Here is an 11,873-nt window from a genome sequence, read left to right on the forward strand (position 1 = left end):
CCTTCATGTGCTGTGCTTCCTCTGTTTTCACCCTCTAACTATTTAAATCACACTTCTATGCACTCGGCAATTCCTACATCACCATCAGTTCCTTTTTTACTTATGAATTAGTCTTTTTTCATAGACTAAAGGACAGCAAAATAAACCATTGTGGATAAGGACTATATTTATAATCTTCAATTACTGTAAGACTTGTAGATATAAGATATAATCTACTATAAAGATCCTCTTAGGTTCGTGTTTGACTTGCCACATCTTAACACTGCGCCGTTTTCCCTCCCCTGGAATGCTGACTGTGTGCTTACTACAGTCAGGTTTTCAGGAACGTTTATTAACCATGCACCCATAAAAACACCCATGTAGACACAGAACTCCTTCTTCCATGGTTTAAAAGAAAACAGGACAAAGCAAACCATGCACACATACACTGAAAAAATAACATCTATGACGGCTGCAGCCGCCCAACAAGCTTTCAGCCACAGGTGTTGCTTCTTCCTATAATCCAATAAACACTGCATATGGAGGTCGTTCTGTCTTAATGTGTCTCTAGCAGTGGTTTCCAAGAGCTGTTCATTTTCCCTGCACTGCAGCTTTCTCCTGAAGGGTAAGGTTAGTATAATTTTGTTGCTAAATGTAGTTATTTTGGTGCTGTTCTTTGTAGTGTGCTGTCTTTGCTTTTTATTTGAAAGAATGAAACAGAAAGCGTTAAAGGTCTACTGAAAATGTGTTTTTATTAATAGAACAGTTTATTGAGGAATCTTCAATCAAAGTTTGTTTATAAAGAGGAAAAAACTAGTTAAGGCCTCTCAGGTATGATCTAGTGTGTACTGTCAAATTTCTCTTTTAGACAAAGTTTTTATTTGCGTTTGTTCTTGTAACATTGCAGGTAATTCTTCAATACAGTAATCCTGCTTTTGTCCTAGAGTTCACTTTATTACAAATGGTAAACACCAATTAGTTCCTTTTTTTTTCCTAATTTGTTCTCAAATACTTCAGAAGTTATTTTAAGTTTAAACAATTTGCTTCATGGGGCTCTGGATAAGCACTTTTAATTGCTTGTAATGTGCTTCCATTTGCTCTGAGTTCAGGCTTGGGTAGCAGCAAAATTAAGAATCCTGAAAACTTCCCTTAACCTTTTTGGTGAGGGCCAGAAACATTTTAGTTGGGGTGGGGGGGGTGTCTTTTTTGTTGTTGTTTTTTCAGTTTGTACCTTTTAAAACTGTAGGAGACTATAGGAGGAACTTTAAAAAGCAAAATGAGTAGATAACAGTCCTGTGCTGGTTGTTGGTAGTTGGTTTTTCTGTGGGTGCCTTCAGTTTGTGCTTTGAAAAGTGCACGTATTTTCGCTTGTAAACTGTGGTCTTCTCATTGAGGTACAGAGATTTTACCGTGCTCAGTGTGAACTTCTTTGTGCAGTAGAAGACTTGAAGGTGGGCTTCAAATTTCTGTCTCCTGTTTGGGTTTCCTGCTGGCTAACAGGGGGATGTGTGCTCTAGTCTTTTCTGCTCACCAGCCACCTTTCTTGGAAGAGTTTTTGGGTTTGATAGTTTTGGCAGCCTGAGAAAACTGCATGTGCCATGCAATAAGTAGTGCCAAGTTCTTTAGCCTACCTACTTGAATAATTTTTAAGTAAATATATTATGTTGAGTTTGTCCTAAAGTAAATAAAAGTGGAATATATGTGGTCTTATAAGTTAATAATATGCCATAATGTGCAAGAGGTTCTTTTCTGAAGCTAGGATAAAATAAAATGCAAGGCTGTTCACACAGCCTCTGGTTTGAAGGATTGCTTCCAGATTATACAATTAAGTAATTGCATAGTTATATTATTTAGCCTGTAAGATCAGCAGCTCTCAGTGTATAAAGTGTCAGACGTTTGCCCTTTAACATCGGGACGCAGGATGGAAATCTTAGTCCTGCTTCTTCTGATGAATGTTGACAGTGAGTAAGGGGTCTTTCTCTCGCCTTATAACCCTTTCTCCCCTACCCAGGAGCAGGGTTCCTGAGTATTTATCTCCTATCTTTCTGTGTTACTTGTGTGACGCTAAGGAACACAAAGACGACTTCAAAAGCAAATGGTTGAGGTAGGATCACTGTTCTGACTGGTGAAGCGCTGGTGCCCTTCCAGGTGGCTTTGCCTGCCCGCCGCCCGTGGTGTGGCCGCTCAAGGAGCCTCGTTGCAACGTGGAGCCTTTGCAGTGCTCCCATCTGGCTTCGGCAGTCGCTGGACTGGAGACTCTCTTTTGCCAGCTCTGTGGAAGTAGCTTCAGTATGAGAATGAGACTTAGTCCTGGCCGATCTGCAAAATGAATGTGGCAGGGGAGCTGCCATCTGTATCTGTGACTTGTTTTTGTTGTGTGGGATGATGATACAACTGAAGTCTGAATCTGATGCATGAAGAATAAATTGAATGTGGTTACTTCATCACCTTTTGAAGGTATTTTTGGAACTGCTTTACCTTTTTAAAATCGCAGGTTGGTGATCTGCAAGCCAAGCGAACAAAAAACACCCTTGAAGAATCTCTGACTGAAAGCAAGGTTCTTCTTTTGTTGTTACTTGTGAGACTTCTTGAAATAGAGCTTCTCATTTGGCTTCAAAATAAGATTTTTTTTTTTTTTTCTCCCTGGATTAGAACACAGGACTTCCTGCTTTGCATTTAGAACCAAAACCGTGGCTTTCCACAGTTAATTTCTTTTCCTTTCAGTTTGGTTGAAGGGAGAGTAAAACTGTGTATGAAAGCTGAGGAAAATGCAGCTTTTCATACCTCATTGGACTTCCATTGTAAGTAACAGGGTATAGTAAAACTCTTCACCTTCCCTGCATAGACTCTGCCTTTAAGATGGCAACGCATTTCTTTCTCTTTCTCCATCCCATTAAAAGATTACTGAGAACGAGGGAGGAAAGGAATTGAAGGCAAATGCTGATGAAACTGATGTGTTTTTGCCTCCAACAGTTGAAGGGGAGGGAAATTATGTTAGTAATTTTTTAAAATTTGCCTTCAGTATGTCTTTCACCAAAATCTTGAATATTAATAAACCAGAGTGATCAAGGGAGAGGAGGAGGAAGAAGTGGAGATTGACTAATTTAATAAAAAATAAAATATCTAAAAAATCCAAAACTAGACACCCTAATCTTCCCCGTCCTCAAACTCATATATTAAAAGGACATTGAGAACTTTCTTCTTAGAGTATTGCCATTAAGCCCCTTTCTCTTTACCAAATATACTACAACAAGCTATGGCAGACTGATGGAGTATCAGTTATATAAATCAAGGTATAATCAGTCTTTTCATGTACCTGCTTCCACATCATAAGGAAAAGTCTGAAAATCCTTTCTTAAGCACTCGAGTATATCAAAAGAAAACCAAGAAACTATCTTTCTTGTCCTTCATTGCTTCTGCTATGTGTGTATGTAGGTGTCCTGCTTTTGAAGGCTTAAGTTGCTGTGTGTCTCCCTAGTATGTGATGGTGAAAATACAGTAACAAAATCAACACGCATGCGTGAGATATTTTTGAATAATAGGAAGAGTTGTTTATATCAGACTTTTAACGCTCCTATGCAGTTTTCTGATTAATAAAAGGAAATATTTCATTATTCTGGCACATAAGTGGTAAAATAAGGTTGGGTTTTTTTTTTTAACTTAATATTTTTACTTAAAGGAAAGCTTTTTTCCCAAGTTACATCTTCAATTTCCCTTTTTGTCCTCTTCCCCCCCCACCCCACCTCCTTCTTCTTAAAGCTATTTTGACCTAAACTTTATAATCTAAAAAGAAAGCTTGCGGCTCTGCTTTTTAGGCTTCATAGAGTGGAACTCAGATACATAAACATAAATGCCTAGTGGCATTTTAGATGTGCTACAACATACCACGTGGTCTTTAGTCACCTCTCTAGAACAGCAAAAACTTCCTCTCATCTCCTCATACCTACATGCTGTGTATGGATGTCTGGTTACTTTATGGGTATTGAGTGCTGTCATAGTCTCCCTATTTAAGCATTTGAGGAGCCCCCAGCATTATTATCTCTAAGTACATGTGTTGATAAGAGTTGCATGTTAGAATAACTTTAAAGAGCAGCATAATTTAGTGATAAAATTGTCTACAGACTAGTGATATTAAAAAATAAAGGTGCATTAGAAAAGCTGATTAGTTTGGTCAGCCACACTAGGTGAAACTTGAGGCACGTTTCTGTTATTGGCTATACTGTCAAATGGCTACATACTGTATCTTGTGAAGCCTAGGTGTTAGGATTTCCTAGCTAAACTTGTACAGAATTCTTGTTCTTTAGCATTGTGACAGAATAATAGTGGAAGCTATTGAACATATTCCCTCAACTGAACAGATGAGTAAAGTTCTTATGGGGTATTGTCATACTTCATTTATTAGGTAGCTGTAAGATACTGCTGCTGTAAAAAATATATTTTGCCTTTCTCAACTTTTCTTTTTTCCTCTGTTAGGATTAAAGGCTGGTGGCTGGTTTGTTTGTTTGAAGTTTTTCCTCTGTTCCCAACTTGTTCAACCTATACCTTCAATTCAGCCTTCAAGTTGAATCCTGCAGTAGGTAGTTGGTAGCATCTTGTGGTCTTTTGTATTTGGCATTCCGAGATCACCGAGATGTTTAAAAGCAATATTTAGTGCCATGGCTCATACATTATCTCACGGCTAATGGTGTCCCGTGGCATCTGGAGAAGTCTTTGTGTGGAGCTTCCAGTGTCTGGCAGCTCAGCAACAAAACAGCCTATGCAGTCGACACCTCCGTATTGGCAAGCAGCAGCTCCTTTGCCTGTTAAGAATTCTAAGGACCGTGTGCCGTTCTAACAATATTTTTAAATGTGAATCAAAAAAAAGCTAATGTTGTACCTGATTTGCATGCTCTAGCAGGCTGCTTTTTATTCCACGCCCCTATGTCCTTGTACATAGAATTGCCCTCTTGGTTTCATCTTGGTAGGTCCCCCAGGACCTCTGAGTTTGCCGTCCATCACCTCTCTCCTTCTCACCCTTCTACCCACAGTTGTAGCTCGGGTTTTTTTGTTTATCAGAATAGTAGAAGTCGGTCCAGCTCTTAGCACTGAGGCCTGAACCCCCCGCCCCCCTCCCCAGCAACCCCCAGTTCTTAGCATTGTTGTGCTGATCAGAAGCTGCTGCTGACTCAGTGTTAAATGCAGCAGGTGATTTCTTCCACGCTTCTGGGGACAGACTTTTCTAAACAAGCAATATGCTGAAAAACAACTGCAAAGTGTCAGGGTGCTCTTGGGAACGTGATATGCTTCTGTCCAAGTTCATTTGCAGAGAAAATAACACCACCACCCCCCAAATCCTCCCTCTGTATGCCTTTATTACCTTTTTGTCAGCTCTCACAGGCTGAAGCAGCTGATCCCAGTCCTGAGCCCAACTGTTCTGTCTTCAGTTGGGATAACTCTGTCACTTGGTACCTTCCAGAGATGACCAGGATAGAGATGTGAAACATTAGTGCCAGCCTACCAGCAGAAACACTTCTCTTGACAAAATTAGCTTTGAAATTTCCGTGGCCTAATGAAGAAAAGTCTGTAGTGATTAAAGTTTCTTTTTCATTTAGTCTGACTGTTAATGGCAATGGCCCAAAGCCACATCCTGCACCATGATGAAATAAAGCCACGCTGTGAGCTCCTCCCTTCAAAAATGGAGCACTGCAAGACTGAGTAGTTGCAAGGAAGGTTCTAACACCACAGGTGGTTTTGGAAATGCAGAAATAAAATACTGACCTCAAGGGACCTCAGGTTGAGCTTCAGTGCTGGCATTTTGATGTCCAGCTGTGTGCAGCAGCTCAGGACGTTTTGTGCAGCAGGGAAAGTTTTTTTTTCATCCCAGAAGCCTGGTTGGTTTAAGCCTGTGTTGCATAGTTGGGGTGTGTGGGTGGAGGACATCCTATTTGCTCAGGACCGTGTAAGGTTCGTGCACTCTCAAATGGTCCTTCTGTCTTAGGAAAGCTGGGCGGGCAGGAAGGTGAACAGCAGGAGGGCCGTGTGGCTAAAGGAATGCCTGGGTGATGGGTGCCTTGGGCACCTTTCTGCAGCTGATGCTTTCCGAGTAGGAGGGTAGAAGTGGCATGCGAACGTAGCGGGAAGGTCAGCGGGGTTTGCTAAAGTAGAACTTTCCACTTCCTCAAAATCTTACGGGTAAGAGAGCTGGGCACTGGAGTGGAAAAAGGGTTTCACCAGCCACCTAGGTGTGAGGCTAGCTGGCGTGTACCCCGGGGTGGTAGGTGGGTTTTATGTGTGTGGCCTTAGCTGCTCAGGACGTTCTCTGGGGAAGGATACCTACGCATTAGTGTTAATTTAGGCACCAGTACGGTCTTCCTGTTGCTGGCATTTCAGTGGTTTTTGCTCGCAGGTAGGAGGGGAAAGAGATGAGCCCAAACCAGCTGGTGTAGGAAGTGCCACTGTTTGGGGCGATGGATGCTGCTGGGGTGTCTCTAAAGGGAAGAGAGCACATCCAGCCTGCAGCAGAGCTGAGAGGCTGAGGAGGTGGTGCCGGGGCGGAGTGGGGTAGAACAGGAGATCAGAATTGATGTAATGAAATCTCCGGGAGGAATTAAAACCCTTAAAGGAGGGGCTCAGAGTGGGGAGGGGAAGAGAGCTTTGTTTTCATAACTTGTATTTAAATACTTGGTTTTTTCTTTCAGTAATAGATTTTTCAGGAGAAACTTACACCATTGCTACTCCAGGTTTAAAGATCCAGGCCTTGTCTAATTGCATAGCCGAGTGTTTAATTCCTTGTGTGTTTAAAAAGGCACAGCCACCCGATCTGGACAGAGGTAGAGGCACGACAGATACTGGCAATTCCTACGCTCCTATGAGAATGGGGAAAAGCTACAGCTAAGTGCACAGTGAAACAACTCTGTGTCAGGATTTATACCAGAATAATTATTCTATTTAAAAATTGTATCCTGAGACAAATATATGAGACCTGACAGCTGAGGGGCAGGAAAGGAGCAGAAAGAGGGGATAAATGTTTGGGAGTTACAGAGACTGGATGTAACAGGAGAAGGATGAGGGACTAGATCCATTATTGTGCACTTTTCCTGTCTTATGATTAATAAATTGGGCACTCCTGAGGCGATGAGAATGTAAGTGCTAGTATTATTTTATTCTTTATTAATTTATATGCACTTTTTTCACTTCTAGCTCTCTTAAAGTCAGGGTAAAAGATACTGTGAGCAGGGAGTGAGGCAGCACCTTCAGTGGAAAAACTATTGTGCTTGGGTGTGGTCTGTTTTGTTGGTTTTTTAATTTGAGCTAACTAAATATAATCTTGGTGCAGAATAGCTAATAATAAAGGAAGCAGTGTTTGCAATTCGTTGAGCTTTGTGCTACACCCACTATACATAGCAATGCTCTTTACTCTGCGTTACGCTTCAGCCATGTTTGGCAGCAGGGTGATAGCAGAAACTTCAGTGAATTTTGCGTACTGCATCCATTTTGGCTAACGCAGCAGTTGTCCCACAAGAACAGCATCAACTTTTTTGGCAGTAAAGGGAGATGTTACGCGTTTTTATAAAGCCTAGTACAACGGGGTCCTGATCCTGGGACTAACATTTACCTATAAGGAATAAATTGCAAAAGATGTTTAAGAAACATTATCCAGTCATTGCATCATGTCACGCAATGTTGTTGATGAGAAAGCTGTCTCAATTAGATACACTACTCATGATTTAGAAAAGGTACTGGTGCTTATGAACTGAAAAGCTGTTCTAATGCGGAAAATGTAGGAGGCTGAGGGAAGTGGCTCAGTTTTGATGAAATCTGTTGAATGCTTCAAGCTAGAAAAAGGCATCAGGTAACATACTGTTCTTGGAAGCATTTTAGAACTACCAGTTTCACCTGGCTGTTCTGTTTCTTCCTTGGCCTGTAAATATGGGCACCTACAACAAACAGCCTGTGAGTCCTGACACTTGCAATAAAGGGTTGTAAAAAATATTAGGTATTTTCACCAGATATTCTGCAATGGTTCTATAATTGTGAGAAAATAAAAATGCATAAGCAAGTTTAAACTAATGGTTTAACACCCCAGCACCATCGAACAAAAAACGCTACTGGATCTTAGCCCAGAGGACCATGATCTGTATTTTCAGAGCAAAACTGCTCTACTGCTCCATCTAGTGTTATTTAGCCCCGTTAAAGGTAGGGGCTGGACCTCATTTAAGTAAACTCTGCATCTAACGGGAGTCTGATCTAGTGCCATTGAGCCTCGTGTTCATGGCACGACACTTCTGGCCTCATGTTGCCAGAAGGTCTTCTGCCAAAGTCCGCAGTAGTTGATTTGAAATCCCTTCATATTAACTAAGTTTCATAAGCATGCTAGAAGTCTTCCTATGGAAAATTGCTCCCAGATGGGTGACTGAATTTTGTAGGAATTACCTCAAGCAATACGGACCTTCCCAGCGTTTTCCCACTTACTTTACTCTTTAGTGCAAAGTAGGTAGGGAAAGGAGATATTCAAAAGTGACCACAAAATCAATTTATTACAATTCTGTTTATGTTCAGTAATGCGACAGGCATCTCCTCTTTTACTAGCAGCGGTTTTTAAAGTCGGTGCCAAAAATCGGTGCTGGTAAAGCAGGGTCTGTGTGATGGGAGACCATCATATAGGAAAAACCTGAGTTTCTGAATGTATTTTACCCAGAGTACAAAAATATATGAAGTTGTGTTATCTTGTATGGTTATCTAAGTTACTTTGTTTAAAGTACCAAATTTTGCTCTACTCCTCATCATGCAAATGACTAAAATGCATAGCTAATGGCAGAGAGACTGTTAGTCACGTGGCTGCTTCAGTCCTGCCCGTTGCCTGCATCTGTGAGTCCTAATCCAGAAATCCCACAGCCAGGCAGTGGAAATGCAGCGCTGCCGAGCACTAACGCCTCTGTGGGTGCAGGTTCAGAGACGATGCTTGTGAGGGTTCTGTCCCTTGAGATGGGCACTGGGGATGTTCAGCTGATCCTGAGGTGGCTGCCTTGTCCTCTTCTTTTCTTTCCAATGTCTGGATTTGTCCCTTCCCCAGCCTTCCTTTGTGGGCTCTCGCATTGTGCTGCTGATATGATACGCTTGAAGTCACACACGCTTTTTTTTGAAGTCATCTCTTCCAAAATAAAAAGTGCAAATTGAAAGTACAATCAACATCTTTTTGACAATACAGCAGAATGTTAAATTTACAAATATAAAATTACAACTAAATATTTAGTCTTATTTAGAACTTTACAGAAAATGAATCAGATAAAGTGCAAATAAAAAAAACAGCCAACTTTTTTTTTGGGGGGGAAGCTTTCATCATACGTTTGCAAACACAACTGATTTTGAATGGCAAAATATTTACAGTTTGGCAGTCTGTGAGTTGTTGATAGAAGGTTCTTGAGTTGCAAGAACCAGCACTTGTTTCTCATCTCTCAAGTTCTGCTTCCAGGATTTCTCCCCATGTGTCGACGTCCATCGGATACATGCTTTTCTCTGGCAAGCTGTTTTGTGAAGGAATGTTGCTGTATTTCCCACTCAGCCATTCTTGCTTCACTTTGCTTTTCCAGTAGTTTCTCAGTAATGTGATCTGATGGAAAAACAGACAGCTCAAATCTTGGAAATGAACCGGTTTAAGTTGTTATTCATTCATTCAATACAAGTAAGTTTTGCATTGGAAGAATAATGCTAGAAAAAGGATTTGGAACGTGTCTTTTGGATATCTAGATGCTAAGCCCGGGAAGGTGCACTGCTGCCAAGAAGCAGGCCTTGGTCTACTTCCAATTTTTCTGTTCTAAGCTGGGTGGAGAATTGCTTCTTATCTCAATTCTTTGAGGGTCAAGATGAAAACCCTAAACCAGGAATTAATCTTCCTCCTTAAAAGAGGTGCCTTTCACTTTCTCTTCCTATTTAGGTTATTTGTGACCTTTAAATCGTTTGGGCTCTTAATGCAGGCTGGCTGGATTCTTCTCTTCAGCCAACCTTTTACTGCAAGAAACTGCTGGCTTGGTGCATTTGTTGCTTCTACTTCAAATCCCCTCCAGATAAAATAGAGAATCAGTGCAAGGAGTTCTGGAAATTCCTGTGCAAGAGTAGTAAGGTCTGTACATTTGAAGGGCAACCACTACCTGCTCGTGGCTTTGCCTCATACTGAAACAACTCTACTGAAATGTGAGAGTCCAGAACTGGGTGGGGTTTTTTGCTGCTGCTTCTCTCTTTTCACCCCTCCACCGCCCCCCTGCTCTCAAACACACCAGCTAAAATGAGGTGGTGATCAGCCTCTAGCTGGTCCAGAGTAACTGTGAAACCACTCCTTTCCTTATCTACCTCAGCTTGCAGGCTGGACTTGACAGTGACAGATCTTCCAGCATGTTCTACTCCTAACTCCTCAGAGCAGCTGTAACTGGGAGTGTGTGTGGGGACAGTTTCAAAACAGCTTCTCAGAGCTCCTGCTTGTTTCCTCTTCTCTACCCTGACTTTTTTCTCCTGGATGCATGTCGCTTAAGGCGTATTGAGGCAGAGCTACCCAGGATGATTTTCCTCACCTGTGAAATACAAGCCGAGAGCGCACACTGCCTAGCCGGGGCTATGTCATCTTCTCCCCCTGGCCCTGTCTACTGGCATGTGGGCTTTCTTCCATGTTAGGGCTGTGCAGACTTCGCTATGATGAACATCAGTGCCGAGGCCGTGTGGGGTGGTGTGGGGACTAAACGGGGTGTGCCGGGCCAGCCAGATGTGGTCCTGGGTAGGAAACGGGACAGCCTTGCTGTCATCTCTCTGTGTATTTAACCAGATGTGCAGCTGTTGGGGTGCACTACCGAGCCATGCTGTGATTACAGCAGTTCTCCCGTTAGCCTGGGACAGACGATATGTGCTGATGTAATTTCTTTACATATTTCCCTTACCAATCCCAGAAGCCTCGACGCTGCCGACATTACGTCACTGACGTTAAATTTACCTTCCAGGAATATCCATTTCCTCGATCGCAGTCGATCTCCCGCTGGCAGACAGCCCTCACGCTCAAGCAGTGGTGCCTCCATAAGCGCTCGTTGCTCTCGATGACGCGGTGCCAGCCCTTGCACGTCACGGCCGCGTGAAACAAGCTCTCGACGTCCAGGTCGCTGAAAATCCGAGAGCTGACCTCCGGAGGGAGGAGAGCCACGAAGTCGGCCGGGCCGTCTCCTCCTCCTCCTCCTCCTCGTCCTCCCGCCCTCTCCCGGCCGGCAGGGAGGAGCGCGGCTGTCCCGGCGGCAGAGCGCTGCCCCTCCATCCCCGCGGCCTCGGGGCGGGGCGGGCGCCCCCGTCACCGCCGCGTCCCCAGGGGCCCGCGGCCAGCAGCGCTCCCGCCCGCCGCCATCTCCCTGCCTTCTGCCCGCTGCGTCACGCCACGGCGGCAGGGGGGCTGTCGGTGTTGGTTTGGTTGGTTGTTTTGTTTTTTTTTTTTTTTTTTAAGGCGAATCTTTCGCTTTTCGGGCCCGCAGAGGCGGCGCGGCCCCGCCGCTCCGGAGGCGAGTGACGTAGGCGAGTGAGCGTCATCACGCCGCGTCCGCGCGCCAGCGGCCCTCGGGCGAGCCCCGGTGGCGGCTCCTGCCGGGCTTCGCCCCGTCCCCGCGGCGGTGGCGTCCCCGAGGTGAGGCCCGGCCCGGCCCGGCCCCCCGAAGAAGCAAGGCCGCGGGCGCCGAGTTACCGCCACCTCCCCTTGCTGCTGGCGCGGCCGCCCGCGGCCTCGGCCCCCGGCCTCCCGTGAGGGGACGGGTGCCGCTCCCAGCGCTGCTGCGGGCCGCTCCCCGCCGCCCGTGTGCTGCAGACAGCGCACCCCCGAGGTCAGGGTTGCTTCTGGGTCTCGATCCGCTGGGTTTTGAGGGGCACAAACTGGAGCCCCGGGTCCGGGCTCG

At 44.3% G+C, this 11,873-nt stretch overlaps 1 protein-coding gene and 1 long non-coding RNA gene across 2 annotated transcripts; both read right to left on the minus strand.

Moving 5' to 3' along the window:
- Positions 1 to 740: 740 nt before the first annotated feature.
- Positions 741 to 5,995, minus strand: LOC142407836 (uncharacterized). Its single transcript, XR_012775072.1, has 3 exons — positions 5,737 to 5,995; positions 5,336 to 5,524; positions 741 to 2,482 (listed from the first exon to the last, which is right to left on the minus strand). It is a non-coding gene; the product is annotated as an uncharacterized LOC142407836 (long non-coding RNA).
- A 2,560-nt stretch (positions 5,996 to 8,555) lies between these two features.
- Positions 8,556 to 11,394, minus strand: FBXO48 (F-box protein 48). The gene is made up of 2 exons (XM_075496880.1): positions 10,937 to 11,394; positions 8,556 to 9,568 (listed from the first exon to the last, which is right to left on the minus strand). Exons 1-2 carry the CDS (start codon positions 11,246 to 11,248, stop codon positions 9,407 to 9,409), a joined length of 474 nt encoding a protein of 157 aa, XP_075352995.1. The 5' UTR covers positions 11,249 to 11,394; the 3' UTR covers positions 8,556 to 9,406.
- Between the last annotated feature and the right edge of the window lie 479 nt (positions 11,395 to 11,873).

Source organism: Mycteria americana, chromosome 3, assembly GCF_035582795.1.
Source record: "Mycteria americana isolate JAX WOST 10 ecotype Jacksonville Zoo and Gardens chromosome 3, USCA_MyAme_1.0, whole genome shotgun sequence".
Taxonomy (NCBI): Eukaryota; Metazoa; Chordata; class Aves; order Ciconiiformes; family Ciconiidae; genus Mycteria; species Mycteria americana.